General features: G+C 38.1%; 2 protein-coding genes across 6 annotated transcripts in view; one reads left to right on the top strand and one right to left on the bottom strand.

Moving 5' to 3' along the window:
• The window catches only part of IRAG1 (inositol 1,4,5-triphosphate receptor associated 1), a 96677-nt gene extending 90590 nt beyond the window's left edge, over positions 1-6087 (bottom strand). For 3 of the 5 annotated variants that reach the window (XM_085581333.1, XM_085581342.1, XM_085581335.1), the window contains exon 1: positions 328-6087. The gene's annotated coding sequence lies outside the window, so the exon portion shown is untranslated. The remainder of the gene's footprint in view (positions 1-327) is intronic. The other 2 variants (XM_085581337.1, XM_085581362.1) reach the window with 2 other exon arrangements.
• A 43-nt stretch (positions 6088-6130) lies between these two features.
• Positions 6131-26040, top strand: CTR9 (CTR9 component of Paf1/RNA polymerase II complex). The gene is made up of 25 exons (XM_021549769.4): positions 6131-6262; positions 8021-8119; positions 8878-9117; positions 9225-9342; positions 9933-10022; positions 11281-11429; positions 13661-13768; positions 14260-14367; positions 14489-14725; positions 15461-15550; positions 15654-15782; positions 15887-16070; positions 16647-16735; positions 16999-17184; positions 17365-17452; positions 17686-17834; positions 19837-19953; positions 20121-20266; positions 21674-21745; positions 22569-22704; positions 23129-23275; positions 23708-23865; positions 24176-24272; positions 24592-24704; positions 24957-26040. The coding sequence occupies exons 1-25, from the start codon at positions 6218-6220 to the stop codon at positions 25366-25368; spliced, it is 3507 nt and encodes a 1168-aa protein (XP_021405444.1). The 5' UTR covers positions 6131-6217; the 3' UTR covers positions 25369-26040.
• The last annotated feature ends 1876 nt before the right edge of the window (positions 26041-27916 follow it).

Genomic DNA, 27916 nt, shown 5'->3' with positions numbered 1-27916 from the left:
GGTACCTGCATTTCACAGGTACTCAGTTAAATTACAATTAAATGAATACTTCCTGCTGTTCCCACACCACCATTATCCCCTTGCCATGTGGCTTTAGAAATTGAGAAAGAGCATTGACGTGCAATGCATAGAAAATAGGTCCCAAATGACCTAGTGAACCATTCCTCAGAGTACCTCCCTGCATCTTAAAATAGCTTTTGCTTCTGGCTGATAACATTTACTGGTTCTCTTCCAGCCTGAGGCCTTAATTCAAGAAGATAGCCAGGCTTCTGCTTAGTCCAGAATAAATGGCTCTCCTTGTGTGGATCAAGTTAATTGTAAACTTACGTGTTGATAGGAGCTATGAAAACAGGCTTCGAGCATGGCGTCCATCCACATCACTTCTCAATCACCAAACAAAGTGTCCCTGGCCTTCCAAGAAGAACATGCATGCAAACACATCAAGTGCTAGGGAGGAAAACAGGACAGACATTTCTCAAATTAATTAATAACTGGATACAAAATGTGCTATTATACTGGAGTTTTAAAGTAATCTGATTGTATTCATTCCCCATGTAAGATGATAAAGAATAGTTTTGCATTATTAGCAAAATGCGTGTTAAGATATAACATAGAATCGTTGGTATAAAAGCCAAGTTTGAAAAGTGCACATTATCTTCCTGGGATGAAATAAATTATAGATAACGTTCCTACTTTACAACTAGTAATTGGATCCAGTAGAATAATAATTTCCATCTTGAGTGGGAAAAAATTAGAATTATTACTTTTCTCTCCCATATATTTATTGTCCTTTCCCTTGGAGCAAAAGTTATTAGTGTGCCCAAGAAAAACATATTACTTCTATCTGAAAAGTAAGAGATGTTAATGAAACACTGGGGAGAAGCAAAACTGAACAGATCATTCAGAGATCATCTGGCAAGACAGGACTCTGCCCACAAAAAGTAAGGATGTTTAAACCTTGTCACTCGAAGTGTTTAAACAAAAGTAGAAGTTGTTCTGCAAGAGAAAAAAATAAAGGAGACAGAAGAAAAGTAAATTGTCAGAGAAAGGATTTCGGATGTTAGATACATGAAAATCAGTTGTTTTTCTCTATTTAATTCCTACCTATAGAAGTCAGTATAGAGTTTATATTATAAATCACATTAATGAAAAGGATGTTAGAACAAGCAGTCACCTCCAGGAAACAGAGAAAGATTTGTTGACATATTCCCAGAAGCTTTCTTCATCTTCAGGCTGATTCTCAGGCTTCATCCTTCCTGAGAATTTCAGCACAAGTGTTCCCTGTTATTTTTGGAACTGACTTCTGCACTCAAGTCCTTGCTTCTGTAATGTTTTCCCTTCTCTAAGCTTTGTGTTAAAAACTTGGGTTTTAGGGAGCATGCACAGAATTCAGAATGCAAAGAATTGTTTTAAAAGCAATATAACACAAAGAGGATACATTTTAAATAAGATTAAGTTCCTCCATTACTTTGTAACCTTTTCCAAAGTACATTATAGTAACAGAAGACAGATTTCTATATTTATTCTGTAGTCTTTTCTTTCCATTTTCAGTACACAAGTAACAGTCTATTGACTAGGGAAATAATTTTATTCTAAGCATTTTATTATAAACAAGTGTCATTATCAAATGCCAACACTTAACGGCCAAGTACCTGTCAAAAAAACTCCAAACATTTCACGTATACTAATTTATTCAAAAAGACTAGAGGATGATGGAGATGCTAGATCTCACTTGTTCTTGGATTTGCCACTAATATTTCCATTGAAACATTAATATGATTTAATGTGTTAGAAATGTACTCTTAATTTCAAAGAATGTGGTATCAGAACTCAGAAGTCCTCTTAGAAGTAAGTTTTGGCAAGGAATAATCAGTGTAGTCTGCACCTCAAACTTCTCTCTTTTTCAGTTTTCCTCTGAACAATTGCAAGCTTTTGTAAACTAAGTATTTCTAAAAGAGAGAGGATACAGAATGACAAAATTTCTGAAGTTCATCCTAAGTAAATTCATAAAAAATTAATGTCTCTCTCTAGGTGTAACTCTATTTAAAGTCTGAAAGACACCAATTTTTTCTAGCAAACATTCTGTACCAAAAATCAGTGCTACCTGCATTCTTTACATTTCAGCACTGCAATGTCATTTGATACTCTACAGCCTTTTGTTTAATCCTCACTTGTCCTATTAATTGCCGACATGCATTTTAAACCTATAATGCTGATGCATAATCCCTAAAAACAGCCTTCACCAGGAAGAGAAAGGAGCAGGGGGATTATACGCCTTTGCCTAGTAACTCTTTATCATTCAAATAAAATTCATCATTGAACAACTCAGTGTTTATCAACCACAGCTTCCTAGAAAAAGTAATATATTGGAAAACACTACGGCAAAGCCAAAAAGGTGACCCCAATTGGAAAATGCAAAGCTATAAGCAGAGAAAATCTCGAACTTCAGAGAGTGAATCCAGATTCTCTGTAACCAGAACACAGGATAGTGACCGTGAATAGGAATCATCTCTGTGCTCGCCAGAAGGTGGCAATAATGACACTGTACTTGCATGGACAGCTTTCGCTTTAGAAAGCTGGGGAGGATTTAAGCATTAAAAAAATTTAAAAATAACTTTGTAGAATTGCACTTGTACTGCTAACTTCTTATGGCACTCCTCATTTTCTACTAGCCCCACAGGGGACAGAAGAAAAGTCTCCTGCATCCTGCAGCTGCCTCTCTCGAGTTTTCTAAGAGAAACTCCATGAAGCACAGCAAAGCCAAGACTGGACTGCTTCTCTGATTCTTTTTTTTTTAAATCCACTTTTATACCTACTAAATGCACTACAGAGGTGGTGGATGGCTATCTGTGCAAAACCTAACAAAAACTGAACAAACAATTCCATAGATTTAGGTGACCATCTAACTCAGTAGAGTATAATTATGTTTACCAGATAAATAAGGCAAACACAATCATTTGATGAAGCACAAACAAAAAGTAGTAATAAAAGATATTAATCATTTTATCCAGCATAAAATACTTCAACTTTAGTAGCTACAAAAAACTATTTCTTGATCTGCAAAAAAACACAACACCTTCCAGTGAAACATTAACGTAAGCCAGTAAGGACCATCCATTCTTACAGCTCTGGTTTGTTACACTTCATGTAGTTTCGAAGGAAAAAAAATACCCATAACATTGCTCAAAATCCATTTAATATGGTTTACTTCAGCATTCCTTACCAGCAGGATAGAAAAACCTAACTCCTAAAATAACAAATTTGAGCTACACAGCTAAAACAGCAGCCTCTGAAACAAGCAAAAGATTAAACTAATAAAAATTTATACCCATTAAAGCCATTTTTAGCACCTTTTTAACCAGTCTGCCCAGCACTTTACTAAATCTGCTTATTACCTTTTCAAGATGTACATGTTGTGTCAGGGTAGAAAATCCTAACTCCTTAAAGTAACAAGTTTGAGCTACACAGCTAATAAGTAGCCTCTGGGACTAGCACAATATTAAACTAATAAAAAAAAATTATACCCATTAAACCCATTTTCAGCACCTTTTTAACTTTTACTAAAAGTGCCCAGCACTTTACTAAACCTGCTTACTACCTTTCCAAGACAGACATATTGTGTCAGGGACTGAAGCAGATTAATAAATCCTGATGGCACTGGACAGCTCCCCCAGGCACATTCTGCCACTACCCTACCTGCAGCCCAGAGCTTTTATCCTAAAAATAAGCTGTAAAGATACTTTGCTACTAAAATAGCCGGCTCGAATCACCCAGCTGTTGCAGGATACATTGCAGCTGAGACAGCCACAACACACAGAGTATCACCATACAACACCAAAAGGTTTCAGCCCATCCAGACTATCACCACACCTCACCAGAAGGCTTCAGGTCACTGCCCATACAGAGCAATACCTCAGAAGGCTGCAAGCGTCTGCACTCCTTGTTCTTTAGCCCAACCTTTTAAGACCTCATGTTGATGCACTGCACCTGTGAGCCCTCTGTTCCCTTTGGTGGTTGCTCAGCGCCCTGGGCACTCCCTGGCTCATTGCTGTCAGTGCTGCTCACAGCTGTGCCCACTGGGGATGAGGCTCGGCCCCAACCCCATTCCCAATTCCCACAAACAGCTGTTTCTAATTGGGGCTCGTTTATTTAAGGACATGCACCTGAAGCACAAATGGTAATTTGCTTGCAAAGAGAGGTGGCTAGGTAGGTAGAAGTTTTTGTTGTTTGCTTTTTTTAATATACTGTTACTAAGGTAGCTTCATTAAACTCAATTTTCATACCTGAAAAAGGTTTATAATTCCATATGATAAAGAAGCATCCAGAGATTTTTTTTTTTTTTTTTTTTTTTACTGGGTATAACATACATCACAAGTGAAAGTTCAATTTGCTGTATCTTTTGTTATATCAGTTTTCCCTGATTAACAAGATCTTCTTAACAATCCAAGTTTAAAAGCAGTAAATTCAATTTCCCCAGTAATAAAATTCAATGAAACAAAAACAAAAGACAGCAGGATAAAACAAGCCTCTTTTCTTGAAATGTCCCTAAGCACTCATAAAGTGGAAAAAAAGCAGCTGTTTACACTAGAGTAATAGTTTACACACTAAAGAGGTGCTAGATAGCCAACAGTGACTTATTGTTATGAGTGTATATGGAAAGAAAAGGAGTCTTCCTGCTTTAAACAATATAAAAGTCAACAGTATAGTAATTAAATGTTAAATTATTTTAAAATGTGTGTAGTAGGTTTGTACCAGGGAGCAAGAATTGTTTTTCCTCTTTAACTTTGGCTTAATATTCTTAAGGTCTGACCCTACAAAATCTTTAATTAAAACTAATTTTCTGTCTATGAGGAAATCTAGTTTTCTACAGAACAAATGCCTCAGAAACAGGCTGCCTTTGCAACCCAAATAGCTTCAGCATTGATTAAAATATCTAAAAAAGTAGTTTATTTCTGAAAAATCAGCAAAGAAGGCTTAGGAACTTTATTAATTATCATCTGGCTCTGCATAACATTGTTTCTAGCATGTTTTTAGTGCAAAACATACTCCATCCCATAAATTTCAACATCATTCTGCTTTCCTGCCATGTTTCTCTAGAATACATATTTATGGAAGAAATCCACTCAAAGAGTAGAAGAAATATTTGGTACAATTCATTGGAGCAGGTAACTAAGTTGAGAATAATTAGTGCATAAAGAAAAATCAGGTCACATTCAAAATGTTAAGTAATCAAAAAATGTTACTTACTTCAGCTTCACAAAACAGGTGACACTGCAAGTCATGTAGCCATTACCACTATAATATACAGGATTATAGTAATTCATACTTATTTTTAAAATAATTAACTGATTTAATACCTTATAGTTGTTACTATCAATTTATTCAATGTTTTGTATTCTGTGCACGATTAGCTATAGGACAAAATCAACTTAGCTCTAGGGTTTAACAGGCTGTGTAAATAACATCACGGGTTGGGGATATTTAAAGCAATTTCTGTCTGAGAATCTTTTACTATTACTACCCTTTTTTCCCCTTGGTACAATTGTAAAAATGACCAACATGGGTCATGTGCTTGCTGCGTTTGATCCAAACATGCAATGTATCTGACATCATAATTAGAAAAACACAATTTAGGAGCCCAATTGCGGAATTCCTTCTTTACTTTGCGCCTCCGTGTGGCCGAGTCCCTCACACAGAGCCCGCATTTGCCATTGAAAACACTCACCCAACTGCAATATAGTTGGCCCAGCTGAGGCTGAAAAATTTTAAATACGCAAGTATTACACCAGCTGAGCTAGTCGGATAATATAAACTTGGATTTACACTTTGGTTTCCCACGAAGATGGGGAAAATCCGCACGTTTTAACGCGACTATCTGAGAATCTTTCGGCGCGTCTGAGCTGCCGTGAGGAGAGGCGCCGCCTGAGGGAGCCGCACCCAGCTAAACCTGCTCGATTTACCGGGGGCTGCGCGTACGCACAAACACCCAGAGCCGCCTTTCCCTGCTCCAGAGGGGTGCATAACCCCATTCCCGGCGGGAGGCGTGTGACGCGTGTCAGGAGGAGCAGACACCGCCCTCACACCGCCCTGGCACCGCCCCGGGCGGGCCCGCTCCGCCCCGTTCCCGAGCACGTCCGGGTCGGGCGCTGCCGTGAGGGGAAGTGCGCGCGGCGGCCCCGGCCCGGCCAGCGGCGGCTCCGGCAGCGCTGTCGCCAGGATGTCGCGGGGCTCCATCGAAATCCCCCTCCGGGACACCGACGAGGCGAGTCGGGCGCGGGGAGGCGGCGGGGCAGGGCGAGGAGGGCGATCCGTGCCGGGGCGGGGCGGGGCGGTCGCCGCCGCCGCCCGTGGCCGTGCCCCGGGCTCGGGGCGCGGGTGTCGCTCGCAGCCGGGGTCGCCGGTGTGTGCCCGGCCGCGTTCGCCGCCGCTTTGCTGTGTCAGGGTGTCCTGGTGCTCCTCCACAGCCCACAGACACGAGCCTCTCTGTAAGGTTATTTCACCGTGGAGCTAAAAGCTTAACTTCTCTGTATTTAAGGTACACTGACACAAGTGTACAAAGAAAGATTAGAAAGGTTTAGGAGTTGTGGAGATTTGCAGCATATAACAAAGTTTGCCATTAAATCGTGCCATGGCAGATACTAAATTTATAGTGTGGCTAAGTAAGGTGTTGAAACATAATGCTTACAGGTTGAAGAATATCCTCTGTGAATTTCTTTCTGCCTGCTTTCCTGTATACATACACATATACATATATACATGTACATAGCGACATTCATATACACACAAATTGATATACACAAACAAATCTCTATATGGCTGCCATTTAGGTTTTATCTAACAAAATTGCTTTATTCTATGGAGTTTACATGTTCAAGGGCATTTTCTTCTGTGACAGAAATTTCTGTCTGAGGTGTCAACATGAATTGTGATCTTGGTTCGGGCTAGAACTACTTTGATCCCAAAGTTCTGAATTAATTACTAGGGAATATAATAAAATACCCCTCCACTCACCCCTGCTTTTTTTTACTTCCATGTTTATTTGCTGTGTTGGTAATATCTATTTCTCATTCATAACTATTTTAGTTGAGGGATGAGAGCCATTATCTGTGAGACAGGAGGTGCTATGCAACATAAACTAAAATGAGCCAAAGTTAAGCAGAAATATTTTTGCTAAAGTCTTGTATTGTCAAAACTAGAAGCCTTTATAAACTGGGTTGCTCTAATTCAGCCTACAGAGGAGTCCCTGTATTGGTAATCAGGGTACAACAACTGCACTTCTTTCTTGCTGTAAAATTAACTTGTAACGCAGATGACTAATTATTAAAGACAGCATGGCTGAGTAAGGTGAACTAACAAGCAGTTAAACTGTGTTCCCAAATATCCCATCTGGGGAGTACCTGTTCCTTTTTCCTCATTTTATAATATCAGAAGATTAGATCAACATGGGAGACTAATTCTCACAAAACAATGCCTGAATGATGAAAAGTTCTTGATGTCATTTGCTAATCATATCTACAGTTGTAAATATTCATAAATTTAGCTTCTTTAATAGTCTCTTAATTTCCTAGGGCATAAAGATGACTTTACAATATTTCAGGAATCTAACTCTTAGGTATTGATTTTCTGACACCAGATGACTTGGAAGATTTTGTCTCTGAGCTAGATCTCTGTATTACCTGTAGGGAAAGTTTTTGAAAGTCAGTCAAGTTGCAGTCAAGTTGATTATTAGCCGATTCTGAGCATCAAGTCTATAGTGAAAGAAGTTAAAATCAGATCTCTGCTTATTTTCCCTCGCTTGCATCCCAAACATTGGTTTGTCTTTTCTCTAAAGAGAAGCCATCACTTTTATCTTGTACAGAATGCAATATGTTATCTCTCCTTTCTTTGTCCACAACTTTGTTTAAACACAAATAGTTATTTATGTTTTGTGCTCTGAGATGTCCAGTTTCCTTTGAGCTCAATGACTGACAATTTTTTTTTCATGCTTTGTGAAAACATTATCTGTGTTGTTTGGTTCTAGGTTATTGAGCTTGACTTCGATCAGTTGCCCGAGGGTGATGAAGTTATAAGTATACTGAAACAGGAGCACACCCAGCTGCACATATGGATTGCCCTAGCGGTCAGTATAGATACAAATTGTGTATTTAAATACTGTATTCACACAATCAGATAATGATTTCCAATTCCCTACTCTAATGACCAGTGATAACTGAGCTCCAAACAGGTACTTTATGAGGTCATTCAGTCTTGATTCTAGGCCAGATGTTTCTGATTGACATATGCATATTAGGATTTCCATTTAATCTCTTTTTCATTAAATAATGCCTCATGAGGGTTGCTTTCTATGTTTTTTTTCCCCCCTCAATCAATAGTTTTCTTGGTCTGTGCATTTGATTACATGCTTAATAAAAAAGGAGGGGGCAGTATCAATACTGTGGAAAGTATGATTAAATGTCAAAACATCAAAGAATTTCAGAGGAAGACCAGTGGATTCTTCTTATAAATAGCTCAAAAAGTTGTGTTTTAAGGGGGTGAGGCACTGGCACAGGTTGCCCTTAGAAGTTGTGGATACCCCATCCCTGGAAGTGTTCAAGGGCAGGTTGGATGGACCTTTGAGCAACAGGAAAGTGTCCCTACCCATGGCAGGGCGGTTGGAACAAGATTATCTTCAAGGTCCCTTCCATCCCAGGCCATTCAGTGATTCTAGGACAGAAAAACACTTGGCATTACCAGAAAACCTTTCTCTGATGATACCTACATTTATTTATGCTTTATCCCTACATCCTAGGAAAAAAGTCTGTGTGATAGCTAAAGCATCAGCTTGGTATGTTCTGTACTCACTGGGGTGGTGTTGTCTGTTAAAACTGTGTTTTGTAGCTGGAGTACTACAAGCAAGGCAAAACAGAAGACTTTGTGAAGCTGCTGGAAGCTGCCCGCATCGATGGCAACCTGGACTACAGAGACCACGAGAAGGATCAGATGACATGTCTGGACACTCTGGCAGCCTACTATGTACAGCAGGCTCGGAAAGAGAAGAACAAAGACAACAAGAAGGAGCTCATCACCCAAGCCACCCTGCTGTACACTATGGCTGACAAAATCATCATGTACGATCAGGTAAAAAAGAAATCTGAGCAAAAAAAAAACATTTTCGTATATTAGTGATTTTAAAGAAAACATATTTTGCAATGATAAATGTATTGCAAATTCTTTCCCTTGTCTAGAATCACTTGTTGGGAAGAGCCTGCTTTTGCCTGCTTGAAGGTGATAAGATGGACCAAGCTGATGCACAGTTCCACTTCGTGCTCAACCAATCTCCAAATAATATTCCTGCCCTACTTGGTATGAGTTTCTGGATATTTGTAAAAACCTGGTCTCTTTGGTTGAGTTTTGGAATGAGTTATGTGGTTAAGTGGGTGTGTGTAGAGAGAATGTGATCGAGACACACATGACAGAGACTAATTCAAATTTGGGAAGTACACATAGGTGGAAGAGCAAGGAAAAATGCAATGCTAACTGGCATCTTCTGAGACCCAAGGGCATATATCCAGTCCAGCTATTTATGCTTCCCTAGTGATGGCAATGGTGCTGGACACTCTGTTAAGGGTGAAGTTACCACTTGTGAGGGGTCAGCAGATTGTAACACTTGTAATTTAAGTTGTTCACTAGTCTCAGTAAGTGTCTTTCCTCTGGACCAATAAAGAGTTAAGTTTCTACAGAAAAATATGAACATATAAATTGAATGTGTTTTTATGTTTGCTTTTTTCATATACTTGACAAATGTACGTCAGCAAATGTAAGAAAAGTTGTCATCCTAATTTTCTGTTAGTTTTTAACTGTAACTTTTGAAAATAGGTACAGTACAAGTTAACCAAATATTACTTGAGTTTCTGGTTTATAATCTTGGTTTTGTTCCTGGTATGTTCTAACAGGTAAGGCATGCATTTCTTTCAACAAGAAAGATTATAGAGGAGCCCTTGCCTACTACAAGAAAGCACTGCGTACCAATCCAGGCTGCCCAGGTACGGCAGAAAGTGTTTGCTACTGGAGGTATTTGCTCTGCTTGCAAACTAACTCAGGTCTTCCTAATTCAAATTTAAAGGTCATTTTTGTGGTCTGTATCTGTCAAAAGAACCCCAACCCTCATTATAGAGGGATTTGGGCATTCTTTGACTTGAAGTATTTCTTAATATTTAGAGAAGAAAGTTGTGTTTAGGAAAATACTTTTTTGGAGTATTACCTTTTAAAGAGGTATTAGAAAATGAGATTTTGCATATAAGAGAAATTAAAGTTATACGGAGAGGGAAGGAACTGTTCAAGACTCTTGCAGAATTTTTCTGTAAGCTCTTGGAAAAAGGCGTCAGAAATGACATAACAATAATGAAACAAGCAAAATTCTACTTATAGTGCATGATGTGAGTTTTCCTGGTCTTGTATTATTTTCTTTATACAAAAATCTGAGAAAGTGAATTTTAATGGCTGTAAAAAGTAATACGTGGGATTTAGATACATTAATTCAAGGTATTTACAGTAAGAACATAAATACTTGAAAGTCTCTTGAGAGATGTGATAGACTTTGCCATAATCTGTTGGAGAAAAGGTTTATTGCAAACTTGATGTCTGTTCTGTGGTCTGCTTTACCATATTGATTGCTACAAAAGCCTTACTTTTCAACATACATCTTTCCTTTGCTCCCCTTTTTCTAATGGACACAGATTTGAAACTGCTGTTTATAAATTCTCCGTAGATCACAAGCAGTCTGAAAGGGCAGTATGATGTGAATTTTCTGTATTAGTACATCTGTACTTGGTTATGGAAGCTGGAGGATGATAAACAGCATGTGAATCAGTTGATCATTCGACGAGAAATGCCAGCTAAATTGTTTATTCATCTGTGTTTTCTGAAGACCTGCTAGTTTGGAGTGAACTTAACTTCCCTAAGAAATGTCCAGCCCTTCCATCTGGCAATTCTTTAATGCTGTTCTCTATTATTTTTTAATACATTCCCATAAAAGTGATTTTTTATTTGTCTGGCATTGGAGTCTGTGGGAGATAGATCAGTATTCTGGAGTTTATGAAGAAATAAAGTCTTACTAATACATTCAAGTTCATTTTGTGGCCAGCCAAGTATGGTCTGCTGCCTTGAAAAACAGAAATTGTTAAGATGGCTTTGCAGGCCTTAAAGAACTCTGAAAAACTCTGCTTTCACGCTCGGTTGTGGAAAAAAAGAGGCATAAAGTTGAAACTTTGGGATTATGAATGGTGTCATGTTGTTCTCTAGCCGAGGTTCGGTTGGGAATGGGCCACTGCTTCGTGAAACTGAACAAGCTGGAAAAAGCTCGCTTGGCCTTCAGCAGGGCTCTGGATCTGAATTCCAAGTGTGTTGGGGCCTTGGTTGGACTGGCTGTTCTGGAACTCAATAATAAGGAGGTGGGTCTGACTTAGCAGTAATCCATGCTCAGTTTACTTTCTTTTAGATAAAAAAGCAAATTTTTTGTCCTTTCAAAGATAGTCCAGTTTTAAAATGGGTAATAACTTTTATGGTTGAATAAGTTGAAGTCTGTTCTATTGAATGATATTATAGATACGTGCTTGTCATGTGAGCAGCACATTCTGAATAGCTTTCTTCTGTTGTTAAAAATCTTCAATTCTGTTATTTATAGAAGAATTAGGTACAGAGAAACAGTGCTAGGTTAACTGTTTCATTTAAAATAATAAAACTCCATGGTGATACGTGAAGGAAGGTCAAGGTAAAAGACGTATTCCCAGGCGGTTAGAACAAGATTTTTAGAAGTTTAGGAGTTAAGAACAAATTTTCAAACGAGTTTCAAACTTGCATTCAGGCATGCATGCTGCATGGTAAACCAAAGAGTAGGCAAGAAAAAATTTTAACTGGTCTGATAAAAGTACATTTAAGTGGTGATCCACCTTTCTAGATATTGTATCACTAGAAAAATGCATGCAAATATAGTTTAGTTGGAATTGTAACTTCCTTAGCAGGGATTAACCATCTTGGATGTTATCACTAGAAGAGGAGACCCATAAGTATTTAAAAAAAAAAAATATTGTTACATAATAGTATGTGGCTAAAATTTAGTGCGCTACTTTCTAGAGTTCCTTAGAAAGATCTTTTGTTAGCACAGAATGTCTAAAAGTTTCTTGGTTTACTACTTTGTGGGGGGAAAAAAACCTGTTCATATTTCCATGAAGAAACTAAAAGGGCATAAGAGTTTTTTTCATAAAACTACAGAAAGAACCAAAAATACTCTAAAGTCAAATTTAAATAAATTCCACAGATGAGACGTTGTTGCTATTTGGTATCTTTCTTTTCCTGATGATCTTTTGACTGAAGTCAAGAGATGAGTCCACTCACCTGAAGATTCAAAAAGCTATGATTAAAAGCTGAGCCACTCAAAGATGTTTTGTGTTCTTCCTTAGAAATATATCATCTGTGCTTTACTTCAAACTCTTCTCACAACTTTATAGTAAAAGTTAGTGTAACATTGAAGAGTTGACACAGGGAAGGGAGAAAATAGTCTCTCTGAGTATCAAACTAATTGATACCTTTTTTGTGCTTAGATATTTCTTCCTCCTAGAAGATGTTATGATGTCAGATCAGGGTTGAGACACACTGTGTTCTCATTGAGGTCTGTCTGATCTGTTTTTCTTAAATGAAAGCACTTAGAGCTTTGGGACCTCTACCCACATATTGGATTGGGTTGAAGTTGGACATAAGACTCAAGATATTGGAGAACTTGGACAAAAGCACAGTGTGATTATAAAGCATATTAACCTTTGAAAATGAAGGCAGGAAAGATTCAATATCTCCTTATCCAGGTCTATTGTTATGCTAGGTTTGGAAAGATTGCACCTGTTCAAACTGAAATTGATTTTTTAGCTGCCTTCATGTTACATTTTAACCTCTTAAAACCTAATCTGTTCAATAAGACAGCTTTCTTCTCATCATAATTACAGAGTAAAGCACAGCCATTAGATGACTTCTTGATAGCATTTTTTGTGTTTCTGTTCAGAAATAAGTACAGATTAAGCTGATATGCTTGTGATACAGATTACATGATCATCCTAAATAAAGATAAATTATTTTATCAGTTGTGGATTTGAACTTGTAGGTAATCACATTTTTACCATGGGAAGCTTGCTTTAAGGTATAAAGCTTCTTTAGAAAATAGTAAGTTGATGAAATGATATTTCTGTATAAACACTTCAAACTTGTACTGATTTTAAAATGAGATCTAAATAATTTGAATTAGAATTTGAGCATGCAGATATATTCCACTGTTGAAAGAATTGGGTAAAACATGGAAACTGAAACCAACAGGCACTGAGGACACTGGACAGTAGAAGGACCAGAAGGAAAGCTGTCAAAGGACATAAACATTAAGTCTTTTGGGTTTTTTTGCTTTTTTTTTTTTCCTAGAAATTCCTGCTCTGCTCTTTTCCATCCCTGTATGGTAGCTTCATTTCCCATTTTCCACCTGTATGCTGCAGGAAGAAAAGCTGGTAGTTGAATTTACTTTTTTTTTGAGCGCAGTATGGTGTTGTCAGAAATCTTGAGCAGCCTAAACTGAAAAATGATTTTGAAGATGGTAATAAGATACAGATACTGAGGTGCTGCTGATACCTGTCAATGTTCCATTTAGGCGGATTCCATCAAGAATGGTGTTCAGCTCCTCTCTAGGGCTTACACAATTGATCCCAGTAATCCAATGGTGTTGAATCACTTGGCTAATCACTTCTTTTTCAAGAAGGTAAGAGATCACTGAAATTTTACTTAAATGCTTGATAACCTCTGAACAGCAAGAATTCTGTGATAGATTCAAACCCATTTCATCAGGTACCTAATATCTGTTAATCTAGATGAAGAGCTCTGAGGTTTTTGGCCTGAATTTTGTATGAGCCTTTCTCAAGAAAACCAAGAAAGGTACACTTACTTAAATCAAAATCATCTTTGTGTCCTGAAGGGGTTTTGCATTTTTGATGTTTGGAATTGGTTTTTACGGTTGGTGGAGGTTTTTTGTTGGTTTGTTTTTCCCTCTCCTCACTCTTCCACGCTTTAAAACATGAAATAGAGAAAAGAATAGTAACAGCTAAAACTAAATCTGTTGTTATTTAGTCAGTGCTGTGACTAAAGCTTTGTCATATTTTCCAGCTGTCCATGTTTAAATCATAAAATCACTTGACCATAAATAAAGTGAAGCCTTCCAAATTTCATTTAACTTCCTTTTTTTTTTTTTGTCAGGACTATGGTAAAGTACAACACTTGGCTCTTCATGCTTTCCATAACACAGAAGTAGAAGCGATGCAGGCAGAGAGCTGTTACCAGCTGGCGAGGTCTTTTCATGTGCAGGTAGGGCAGTTTTTAAAAGTCCCCTTTGAGCTCACATTTAAAAAAGTCTCTGTTATAAAAGTTCACACAAAGGTTGCCTCTAAAAACACTGACTGTTCTTCATTTAATTCCTTTTAATCAGGAAGATTATGATCAAGCTTTCCAGTATTATTACCAGGCCACTCAGTTTGCCTCATCTTCTTTCGTACTTCCGTTTTTTGGATTGGGTCAAATGTACATTTATCGAGGGGACAAAGAGAATGCTTCACAATGCTTTGAAAAAGTCTTGAAAGCCTATCCTAATAATTATGAGACTATGAAAATCCTTGGATCTCTTTATGCAGCTTCAGAAGATCAAGAGAAACGAGATATTGCAAAGGTGAGTTTTCCTTCTGCCAGCATCGTGTTTTTTTGCAAGAGTAGAACTTGGAAATTAGACTTGAAATCAGATTGTTCCTTAAGTTGAATAAAACTCAGGGTTAGGTGGCTGTAGATATGGAATATTTCATATGGGCTGTCATGAGGGGTCTTTCTGTCTGTGAAGAGTTATAGCTTCTGGACAGAACTGAGACTACACTGGGTTCTGGATAAAGCATGTCCAGGAATTTACAGAAGCTCCAGCCTTATGTCTCTATTTGGTATGTGAAAAGGGTGGAATTCTTTCCATATATATATAAAATTGTCTGAAGATGGGAAGTTAGCTCATGATTTCCTGAAGAGAGCAAATCAGCTGGTGATTACCAGAAAGCGCTTGGCTTGGCTTATCTGGAAGGACAGTGATGCTTTTTTTAAAATAAAAGGTATTTTAAATCTAATGTTGGGTAGATAAATGGAAGAAATGTTAGACATTTCTCTAGCTTTTCATGTTGGTGTATTTGCCTTTGTTTCTCTAAGACTTGAAGCAGGTGTTCTGTTCTACAGAAGAATAGAATAATGAAGGAAGAAAACTAATGCAGATTTATTACTGTATAGATTTTTAGGATGTTTGCTTCTGCAATATGGTGCATCTTCTCTCTGGTGTTAAAGTGAATGCCTTTACTCTTTCTTTTATTTCCATTTTTTTTTTAACAGGCTGTGTGTCTTTGAAGTGCCATAATTATCTTCTGTTTTTCAGGGACATTTAAAGAAAGTCACAGAACAATATCCTGATGATGTAGAGGCATGGATTGAGCTAGCCCAAATTCTGGAACAGACTGATATACAGGTATTATTAATATGCACTTGGTGAATTGTGTGTGTGTTTTTCATAAGAGTGTGTAGAGCTCATTCTCTTCTTTCTTTCATCCACTTTCTGTTTTTTTGCACAGGGTGCTCTGTCAGCCTATGGAACAGCCACACGCATTCTGCAGGAGAAGGTACAGGCTGATGTCCCTCCAGAGATCCTGAATAATGTGGGTGCCCTGCACTTCAGGCTGGGAAACCTGGGAGAAGCAAAGGTATGCAGTTACTCACAGTTTGAATGGTGTTTCTTGATCAGACAGAAGCTTTTCTTTGTGGATATTCTGGAGTGCTTCATTGCTATTTTCTTTCTGTGCTTCAGAAATACTTCCTGGCATCACTGGATCGTGCAAAAGCAGAGGCTGAGCACGATGAGCATTACTACAATGCCATTTCTGTGACAACGTCCTACAACCTTGCCAGGCTCTACGAGGCCATGTGTGAATTTCACGAAGCTGAAAAGCTCTATAAAAACATTTTGAGAGAACATCCAAATTACGTTGATTGTAAGAAACATTTGGTATTTCACTTCTACAGCTGTCCTTATAATACCAAAAATCTTCTGGTTGATAGTGTCTTCTGCTCTCCTTACGTCTGTCTTCCTTTGTTTTCACTGTACTGTTGGGGCTGACCTGTGCTGTTTGCCACAGGCTACAGCACACATCATGCCCTAGCCTCATCTGTAGCCTTTTCCCTGTTTGTTTTCCATTGTTACCCACAGATACCCTTCCCAAAGCTTGTGGAGATGGGAGAGCTATTTATAAAGTGGGGAGGAGAATTATGGAACTGATGGTTCCTTATTTCTTTGCAGTTTTTCAGTTGTCTTTAACTTATGAAGCAAATTTAACACATTTACAATACTCTTAACTATTCAGAGCCTGCAGATTTTGTATGGCCATCATGGGTGCAAGTTCCTCTTCACGTTGTATTTCTCGTGAATAGAATATGAAAGGTCTCTTAGTCTTTGCTGTCCTTAGCTGATCAAGAGAAAGATTGCTTTTGAAATTATGCATGGACAATATTTTTTTTGCTCAAGATGACTTTAACCTGATTTTTATTTAATTTTCTATCTTTATTTTCAGGCTACTTGCGCTTGGGAGCTATGGCCAGGGATAAAGGGAATTTTTATGAGGCTTCTGATTGGTTTAAAGAAGCACTTCAGATCAATCAGGTTTGTAACCCTATAGTGTTTAACATTAAAACACTCCAAATAATAAGTTAACTTAAAATTTAATTTTCCTCTTTTTGTGTTTTTAATTTGTTTAAACTAGAGGAAGAAGAGAGAGCTGCCATATCTGCTCTCTGTGTTTTGTTTGGGGTTCTTTTAAATATGGAATTACGTTTAAGAAGAGTAACACTTCATACTTGAAAAAGAACCCTTGCAAAGGGAAACACTTCCCTTTTATTTGTAACTTAGAGTGAATTTTTATTTAGGATCATCCAGATGCCTGGTCTCTGATTGGCAATCTTCATTTGGCTAAACAAGAATGGGGTCCAGGACAGAAGAAATTTGAAAGAATATTGAAGCAGCCCTCCACACAAAATGATACTTATTCCATGCTGGCTCTTGGCAACGTCTGGCTGCAGACTCTCCATCAACCCACAAGAGACAGAGAAAAGGTAATGGGCATCTCTCTGCCCTGTGTATGGGTTTGTTTGTTTATTTTGTGTATGTTATTAGCTATTCAGAACCTCTTCTTAATGTTTATTTGGCATCTTCTAGTTCATAAAACCTGTGGGTAGATCTTTTAATACCCCACTTTAGAAGTGAGTGATGAATTGGGGCATTTCTTTCTGCAGGAGAAACGTCACCAAGACCGTGCATTAGCCATCTACAAGCAAGTCCTCAGAAATGACCCAAAGAATTTGTATGCTGCTAATGGCATAGGTGAATATCAGACTCTAGTTTTGCATCAGAGGTGATCATATTCTTGAATTTCGTGCTTTAATAGAGAATTGTTTTTTCAGGGCCTGAGCACTGTAGAGTGGAGCCCAGGACATGGCAGCTATGTCAGTTTTTGAAGGGACGCTTTATTGAGGCAGTATTGAACTTTCTGTAGTAGGAGTGCACAGTGTGCATGAAGCTGGAAGCTCACACTGGCCATGTTCCTCTCCCCTCAGGAGCTGTCTTGGCACACAAAGGATATTTCCGTGAAGCTCGTGATGTTTTTGCCCAAGTGAGAGAGGCCACAGCAGATATCAGCGATGTGTGGCTGAATTTGGCACATATCTATGTGGAGCAGAAGCAGTACATCAGTGCTGTGCAGATGGTAACATCACATTGAACTACCTCCTGTCTTGGCTTAGATGACTTCTAGATTGTCAGGGAAGCTGGGAAAGTTTCTGAGCAATGTTTTAACAAGTTTTAGGCCTATTTCTAGCAAGCTGTTGGCTGTCAAGTCTAGATTTAGTAACAGCCCGTCAAATGTGGGTGGGGAGTAACAAAGCACCTATCAACTTTTATACTTTTTTGCAGAGCAGGGTTAGAATTTTGGTAATGGAATAAATTATTAGCCAGAGCAATATCAGTCATTGTAGTTACTGTTTGTGATTTACATGCAGATGTTTCCAAAGTAAGTAAATACAATATGCTGCTGGGATTTCCTTTTAAACAGCAACAATTCCTATTTTTGTTCTTGTAAATGACTACATGAATACTTTAAAAGCTGACTGAGCTGTAATTTTACTCACCACAGTTAAAATCACAAAATAATTCACAGTGGAAGAAATCTGTTGAGATCAGCTCGTTTGACCTGACCTGCCCAAGCAAGTAAATGTTCAAGTGTCAGCCTGTTCTGAGTAAATTGACTCAATTACTCGATGAAAAGCATACAAATAAGCTTAAAAACACAGCATATGTTGAACAGGACAGAAACTAAGAACAAACTTGTGTCATTTAAGATGAGTCCTTATTGAGGCTCTTCATTCAGAGCTATTCTGAAGCTTTTTGTGATGCTTAATAAGGAAGTGTTCCTGGGCCTTTTTTACATGATCAGAGCCCAGTAGTCACTATCCTCCAGTGAACTATTGTTAGCAAGCTTTGGCAACACAGTCACATTCACTCTGTTGTGCTTGAATGTGGTCTGCTGTTTTTTTAGCACTTTGACTATTTTCATTGACAAAAAGCCTAATGAAAATCTAATTTTAGCAGTTGCTTATGCAGTGAATTACAGTGGGGAGGTGGGTATCACTTTCACCTATCAATTTAGGAGAAAAAATATTTTACTCATTTGCTAATTTATTTAAGAAAAGGTGTTATTAGAATTGTGTTTATTTACTGAGGTTATTAGAATTGTGGTTATTTACTGAGCTTTGCTATGCAGTCACACTGTGAAATACATTTTATTGGATTCAAAGGGAGACAGATTGAAATTACTAGTCCAGCTAGTGCAGCCACAATAATTATCCTTCTGAGTTCTCTAAAGCTTACAAATCCGAGGCAGGCTTGAGCTAAACACAAAATCTTGGATGCTGAAGGCACAAGACAGTGAGATCCAAGAGTAACAACCTCAGGTGTTACAGTTCAGGGGAATTTTTCTGTACTTGAGCTGCAAATAAAATGTACTTTGTACTCCTTGCTATTTTGGGGGCTTAGAGAGGGTGAAGGGTTCCTTGAGAAAAGAGTATGTCAAACAGAAGTTGCTTTTTACTGAAAATGTTAACATTTGGTATCTTGTAAGCCTTTAATTCTAGACCCACAAAAGTTATAGTAACAAGTTATCTTTTACACTTTAGATAATCTGATATCCCTTGGCATGGGCAAGTTCCTCAGCTGGGTGGACAGAATAAATTTGATTTTGAGTTATCTGGAAATTCTGGATATTTTTTTTAACTAATTACATCAGATATATGAAATTAGTATATTAGATATATTTCATTTGGTAAAGTATCTGATATGAATAAAGAAAATATATTGTTTATTCCCCCTACATACTGTGGAGAATATTTGAATGATCTTAAAATGAGTCATGTTGGTTGGACTTTGTTGCAGTAAATGCTCCTTTAAAAAGTATTCTTTTGTACTTAAGACTTACAGAACCTTCTGGGCTGCAGCCAGTTTCTAGAAAAAATCAGGTACTTGCTATGGAATAGGAGAGAGAATGTTCTAATCAGTGAAAAGTATGTTACGTAGCATAATACACTTCTTTAAAAAAATAAAAGGCATAATAGCAGTGATGCTTTTTAGGAATAGAAACATTTACTAGAGTTAGCTAACCAAAATAACAAACCACTGTTGCCTCTTACTTTGATTTTTTTTTTCTTTTATTTCAGTATGAAAACTGCCTCAGAAAGTTCTATAAGCATCAAAACACTGAAGTGTTGTTATATTTGGCCCGGGCACTGTTTAAATGTGGCAAATTACAGGAATGCAAACAAACTTTGTTAAAGGTATGGATCTAGAACATCATGGATCACAGAATAAAATTACTGTTAGTTGATGTGTGTTTGTGTTTCTTTAAATTTGGTGGTCTGGTGTTGAAATTATGGTGTTTATTCTCTGTATGTAATTTCTGCTTCACGTTGTAGCTTATCTTAAAAATATGGGTTTTTTCCAGGCCAGGCATGTGGCTCCAAGTGATACAGTCCTCATGTTTAATGTAGCTTTAGTGCTGCAAAGACTTGCTACCTCTGTCCTGAAAGATGAAAAAAGCAATCTGAAGGAAGTGCTTAATGCTGTGAAAGAACTGGAGCTCGCCCACAGGTAAAGATCATTTGTTTCTAATCATTATAATCCATGTTGTTGTCCCCTTACAGTATACTTGCAGTATTGAGCACAAATCTGGTTAGAAGAGCAATCATTTTCTACAAAGCACTGTGTTATTCTGGAGTTTCTAGTAGGAAAGCAAAATATTGGGCCTGACAAAACTGTGTGCGCAGATTTGTTCCAGAACCAGTTTTGTTTGACCAGGTGCCAATATGTGTTTTTGAGTTTTGTTATTGCTGTGACCAAGATGCTCTTCTTCCCTGAAATGCACAGTCAAAAATATGTTGACAATTATTCTACAACTTGAATACTATTTTATGACTTCTTTCAAAGCAAACTGTAAGGCTTAAAAGCAAATCTGTTTATCTTACATAAGCGTAATTAATGACTGGCAGTCCCTTAAGACTAATTCCACCCTTCTTTTGGTAAGTAAAGTCCAAGTACTCTCACAATTTAAGAACAGAAGCAATTTCTTAAGTGCATTTGAGATATTTTAGTTCTGTTTAAAAAACAAGAATAGAAAATTTTGTGCAGACGGCAGTGTGATTCATCTGATCCAGTTGTCACCATCCTTGAACAGAGTTTTCAACCATTTGTCCTGCTCCTAGGTGTAGCTGGCGCATGATTTGTGCATACCTAGCTCTGCTGTTACATTGAGGATAGAAGTTCTGACTTAAATTTAATGAGAAGCTTGTTATGTATTGTCTTGAAGAAGTTGTATGAATTTATTTTTGCCTATTAACTAAAATTTTTGGAACATACTCTCCCTAGTGTAGACCCCAAGCAAGGAGTTAGTATATTCATATACCCAAGAATTTGCGTCTAGCACAAAATCACTTATTTTGAAATGTGTCTGAGGGTATATGGGAAGAAGCTGTGGCAATCTTGAAAGTTAGAAGTAATTTTCTTTTAAACTGGAAAAACTTTTCAAAGCACTGATCATCATAGCTCACTATCTACTTGTAGGTTTGTTATATTCTCAAGGGCCTGTCCACTAGGTCAAGGAGGCTGTTCTGAACAGATTTTTGAAAAACAAGTTTCTCTTCCTTCTCTTATGCTGAATTCAGGCATGTGATCTGTGGCAGATGAATCAATCTGTTGGGGTCAGCAATGTACTTACTGGTAGAAGCCAGCAAATGAAATCTCAGAACTCTCTTTAGAATTTTCCTCTCCAGAGAGGTTTTAGAATGCTTTAGATTTGGAGTAGTCTGAGTGCACTTCTTAACTGTTAAAAGGTGCTGTATTAAAAGGTGTTGGCACAGAGGAAATTTGTGGGATTTCCTCATCTATTGAGTTCTACAGGTTTGCAATTCAGGAGTAAATGCTTTGTTTTAAGGTAAAATTGCAATAAATATGTAAGTAATGCCATCTTTGCTTACTTTGGTTTCTTGTGATTTCCTCCAGGTATTTCAGTTACTTGAGTAAAGTAGGTGATAAGATGAGATTTGACTTGGCACTTGCTGCTACAGAAGCCAGGTAAAAATAAAAAAAAAAAAATTTAAAAATCCTTTATTCAGATTATAAGTGAAATATTTTTTGTCCTGTTTTTTGGGTTTTTTTTTTTAGTATTAAAACTAGATTCCAAAATTTCAGCTGTCAATTTGTTAGAACAGTAGAAATACAAGTGCAGGATCACTCCCTACCACTGTTTCGTCCTTTTCCTGTGTTTCTCTTCTGCACATTCTTGTAAGATTTCCATAGCCCCATACAAATACCATGTGTTGTTTTCTATCTTTCACTGTACATCTGAATGGGTATAATTGAAGCACTTTGTGCAGAGAAGAAAAATTTAATATTAAAAGAAATGTCATTTTGGCATCAGCTAAGAGGGGGTTGAAAGCACCTTACCTTAATGTTTTGTGTGACTTGGACACTATGCAGCCTTAACTCTCACACTACTGGGTGTTTGAAGCTTGAATTTTGCCCTACATTTTTGAGGAGGTTTGTTAGGTTATTGTGATTAAATACAAATTCTTATTAACCATACTTCAGAAGCTCTCCAAATTGGTTGGCATGATTCCTTTTATGCTCATGTGTGGGTTTTCTGTATATGAATTGGCTACGTTTGAAGTGTGAAGCAATATGTTCTGAAATGATACATTGGAAGATAAATTAGCTTACTAAAAATGCTTTAATTTACTCAAAAATCTGCACTGCTCTTCTTTGTGCTCTTCTTTCAAGAAGCTGTTTTTTTAGTTCATTGGGGATATGAATGTAGTGTTGTGGTGCAGGCACTTGATAAAAGCATTTCTTTTTGTGTTTGCCACCTTGCCTTACCTGAGAGCCTTGGATTTTGCAGGCAATGCTCCGACTTGCTGAGCCAGGCCCAGTACCATGTGGCTCGGGCACGCAAGCAGGATGAGGAGGAGAGGGAGCTGCGTGCCAAGCAGGAGCAGGAGAAGGAGCTGCTTCGCCAGAAACTGCTTAAAGAACAGGTTTCGTTGCACTAAATTCTGTGAATTGCATTTCATAAGTGCAGACAGTGACAATATGTGTGCTCCTGCTGCTCTAGGGTGGTACCTAGTAGCTGTTTTTCTCAGTCATAGTAAGTGCCATCTGAAAACATTGCAGCTAACTCTTTCTTCCCCTCAGAAATATTTAGTTGTATAATGAAATTAAATAGATGTGCCATAAGTTCTGCCATCAGATATTTACCTATTCTACTATGGGCTTTTTTGTAGAAAACTTTTTGTAAAAAACTTCTTTTTTTTTTTTTGCCATGTGCACCTTCTGCTGTGACACAGAGCATCAAAAAGCAATTTTCCAGTCTCCTGACAGCAAATAATTTCTGTGCCTGCTGTTATAATCACCATGGGGGTGCAAATACAATGGTAATGGTTGGCTTCCTTGGTGTTTCAGGAAGAGAAGCGCCTGAGAGAAAAAGAAGAGCAGAAGAAACTTCTGGAACAAAGAGCTCAATATGTGGAGAAGACCAAGAATATTCTGATGTTCACTGGTGAAGTAGAAGGATCAAAGGAGAAAAAACGTGGTGGCGGTGGAGGCAGGGTAGAACAGAATGTTTTAATCTCTTTTTGGTTTTTATTTCTTTTAAAACTCCTTAATTTTCTCCTTTTGACATATAGTCTCTTGCAGGAGCACAGGTTTTTAATTTCAAGCTCCTAGACTACTGAATAAGATTGCACAGGTTTAATACTAAAATGTCATAATTGGAAGCTAATACTTAAAAGTTCTAAGTGTGGTGGCATCACTAAAATGTGTTCAATTGTTAAAATAACAGAAGATTATCTTATTATGTGCCACTTCAGAATCAGTTTCTAAATTATACCTATCTTGTACCAACTTTGCCATAGTCTCTAGAAGATCTATATTTTCATTTCTTCTAGAACATGTTCAGCTAAATTTCTATTTTGAAGTGTTTCCTGGTAGCTTTGTAACTGGGATGTGAATAATAGGTTGTGTTGTCTGTGTTTCTTACAGCGTTCCAAAAAAGGAGCAGGGGAGTTTGATGAGTTTGTCAATGATGACAGTGATGAAGATCTGCCCATCTCTAGAAAGAAAAAGAAGAGGAAGGGCAGTGGTAGTGAACAGGATGGGGAAGAAGAGGAGGGTGAGAGAAAGAAGAAGAAGAGGAGGAGGTAGCTGATACTTTAATTAATTAATTAATTAATAATGTCAATTTAATATTAGACTTCCTTGAGCATTAGTAGAGCTTTTAAGTAAGTTCTCTGCAGTCTTTTGTAACAGTTTGAAAACAAACTCTTATCAAGATTTCACATGGTTATTTTTTACTAACACATTACACTTTATAAGTCTTAAGCAACCACTCTGCAAAAGAAGTAGGAGTAACACTTGATGAACTGGACATTTCTTGAGACCGGTATTTTTGTTTTAAGGGTTTTTTGCAATATTATGCTTTATGCCATATAAAATGTGTTTCTGTTCAAGACCCCAGAAGGCAGAAGAGGGGAGTGATGATGAAGAACATGAAAATGGCCCGCGGCCTAAAAAGCGACGTCCACCCAAAGCAGAGAAGAAGAAGGCTGTAAGTTAAACCCTGAATAACTGCATCACTCTCTAAATATGTGTTTGGAGTTTAGCATTACCCTGGTCAAGGGAGATTCATTAGTGTTGAAAATTACAGCAAAGCCTCCTGAAGCCAACTGGTCTTAGAACTTATTTTTATCCTCCTCTTCTCTTGCTATTGCTGCATCCAGGATGAAAAGGATATTTCCAAAGCCATCTAGAATCAAATGATAGTAAATGGAAAAATTTTTAAAAGTATATCTGGTTTTCTGAATATGTTCCTACATTTGGGCCCTGTGCCACATGAACAAGCAGCCCTTTGTTTTCCCCCTATACAGCCCAAACCAGAACGTCTGCCTCCTTCAATGAAAGGAAAGATCAAATCAAAAGCCATCATTTCATCAAGTGATGATTCTTCTGATGAGGACAAACTCAAAATTGCTGATGATGGGTAAGAACCTTAATTAACTTTGTGCGTACTTAGAGTTTCAATGCATGCCTTCAAGAGAAAATGCAATGTTAATGAGATAACACAAAAATAATGAGAAGTTTTTCATTGTACTTGCAACATCCCTTCCCAGTGCAAATTAATTCCATTCATTCTTCTAACACTAGCATTACCCAAATCCTGGTGTCTTGCTTTATTTATCAGCTAAAGGGAGCACCTTTAAATACCATTTTGTCCCTCTGCTTTTCCCCTCAGGCACGCTAGGAATAGCAACAGTGATTCTGAGGAGGGGGAGCAGCAGCACAGCAAACGCATTGTTTCCGACAGCGATTCCGATAACAGGAACAAGTCTGGCAGCGAGGCCGGCAGCCCCCGCCGGTCCAGCGCCCGCGCCTCCGAGGAGGAGTCCGACAGTGACCGGTCCCCGAGGAAGAGGCGGCGCTCGGAGTCGGAGCAGTCCGACAATGAGTCCGTGCAGTCGGGGCGGAGCCGCGGCTCCGGCGGCTCCGAGAACGAGTCGCGCCCGGCTTCGCGCAGCGCCGAGTCCGACAGAGACTCCGAGAGGGGCTCTGACCACGAGGGGTCTGCCAGAGCTTCTGGGAACGAGTCTGAGCCGGAGGCATCTAATGACGAGGGCTCTGAAGGGGGCTCAGATGACAGCGATTAGAGCTGAATTACAGACCGTATTTTTTAAAAAATCATGTAAATACATCTCAGTTACAGGGGAGATAGAATTTTTATATTTCAAAACTGTGATTTAAAGAACCCTAATGTTTTAGTAAACTGTTGTGAGACCTCCTTGTGATTCTTCCTATTAGTTGCTAATGGATGTTTCTCCAAGTTGGCTTATGGTGTATTTTTAAATTTAAACCACTGTAGGTGCACAGAATCTCTGTCCTGTAGTCAGCACACTGAGGATGAATGCATGTAAAAACTATGGATCACAAAAACTCCTTAGATGGTTCAGTGTGGCTGAAACTTTGTTCTGTGATTATACATGCATAGATGGATCTTAAAATCCTACCAGATGCAACAAAGAGCTGTGGATATTTATCTTTTTCCTCACTTGGAGTAAAGGTCAGTAGGGAAGCTTTTCTTACTTTCTATTAAAGAATAAATGTGCCACGATGCAGCCCTTTTATGTTTTCAATGGTTTGTTCTTTTGCTTCTCTTTTTGTGTTAAATCAGTTGAAAATATGCAGATCTTAGAGAAATTTTATAAACTAGTGATGCAGATTCAGATGAAATATTTAAATTGGCTGGTAAAGACATTTGGGAGAATTCTGTGTTACTTGAGAAAGGTAAAGCTGCAAGTGTCACAATAAAATGTTCTTGCTTATTTGTTTTGGAGTGATTTTTATTTTACTCCTTAGAAAGTATAAGCAGAATACCTGAAAACATTTAATTTGACAATGGAATCTGTTTGGAAGAGGTGGTCCTCACTGTATTGTAAGTACATGGCTTTGGGAACGAAGTCCTTTCACATAATGTGTTCAGGAATAACAATGAAAAATTGCTGTGCTGTAGACCAAATCTTATTTCTCTCTGTGGGTCTGAAAAAAGTCAGTTGTACCAGTCCAAGGAAATGTTTTTCTTTTTTCATTGGTCATTAATTCCTGTGTCAAGCATTTGCTAAGAGAAGATTCTGTAGGTCTGGATAGTGTATTGCTACCAGTTCTAATAGACTGTAGGCCTTAATATGTTGCCTTGTTTTTAGGAGGCTTGGATTGTCACTACTGATAGTTCACTTGAAGCACTAAGTGCAAGTGAAGTTTCCCATGCTGCTATTTCTGGTTTGTTGTGTGCATGAACTGTTCTCGTTGTGGATGGGTTTGTTCATGTGTTTATGGGCAGTTGGTAACCATAGCAGACAGCAGAATGCAGAACACTGGAGATGTTTCTCTTTGCGGCTCAGTTTGATACCAAGTTTCTATCTGTGGTCTTACCTAAAACTTAGCATCAGAGTAGAAGAGCAACCCTCATGTTTGTTGGGTCAGAGCAAAGCTGAATCATGACCCAGAACCACAGGGAAGCAGTGGCTATCTGAGGTGGGAATGCTTGATGTCACATGGCTTCATTTGCAAGACTGAGAAGTGTGAGGAAATTGGCACGGACAGTGGTGGCAGGTGTGAGAGCAACCAGCTCTTAACAACAGGAAGGAGAAAGATGTACACCACTTAATGTGGGATCTTAGAAACTTTTCTCTACCTCAGATACACCTCTGCTGTCATAGCTTTATCATGTTACTAATTCTGTCTTCCTTGTGAAAAGTCTGCAGATTTTGTATGATGCTGTATGTACAGCAAATACATTTAGTATTGGCTAAAGATAGTTCTGGATGAGGTGCTGCGTGGATCTTCAGACCTAGCATCCAGCTGGAGAGAAATGCTTTCTGGAAATGTAAAATAACAGGGGTTTTCAGAAATCTCTTGTGAGAGGTAATTTCGTGCTCTCCACAGAAATGAGTTGTGTAAGGAGAGGTTATGACTTAATACAGCTTGAATTGGGTGATGTACAAGAGGCCAATCAACAGGGATAGAAAGGGGACAAGAGATGCTTTTGCTTTGCTATTCCTCTGCTTTTATGTAGCAAAAGAACCAAAAAGCCACCAAAAACCAGAAGTAATTTTCTTTTTTCTTCCCTTTGAGGAGAAAAGTTAATGGGAGGATTAAAGTTATGTAAAAAGTCATGTGTTGCTGTAATTGGAGAGAAAGCTGTGTTTTAGCTTAATTCATATTTTCTAATGCTTGTTTTTTGAAAGTGCTGTGGTGGAATAACATTGCCATAATTCTCTCTTGGCAGCATTCCTTGCCTTCTGAAGTAGGTGGTTGGCTTGCAGCTAGTAAATTCCTTTATTTTTAGCAGTAATCTATTCCTGGATGAAATACAGCAAGTTAGAAATGTAACACTGCCTTGCTAGAGAAATGCTTTATTCCTAGTTCCTGTTTTACATCCACAGTTGCATGATGTGCATTGCATCCATTCAATCCACAGGTCCATAACTGTAGGAAGTGTTTCCTGGTGAGCTCTGTTGCAGCTCAGCATTTTGCTTTCCTCACATATGAGTAGCACATAATCTCCAGAATCCAAGAAGAAAGAGGCATGTAGAATTTGCTCTCATTCCTGAAATTTGTAGATTTGGCCTTTCACAGAACATTTCAAATGTAACTTGACAAAAAAAAAAAAAAATGTTGCTGGGTTGGGTATTTTATTTC

This window comes from Lonchura striata, chromosome 5 (assembly GCF_050655825.1).
Source record: "Lonchura striata isolate lonStrDom1 chromosome 5, ASM5065582v1, whole genome shotgun sequence".
NCBI lineage: Eukaryota > Metazoa > Chordata > Aves > Passeriformes > Estrildidae > Lonchura > Lonchura striata.
The sequence above is the reverse complement of the archived record's forward strand: the minus strand, read 5'-3'. Positions and strand labels throughout refer to the sequence as shown.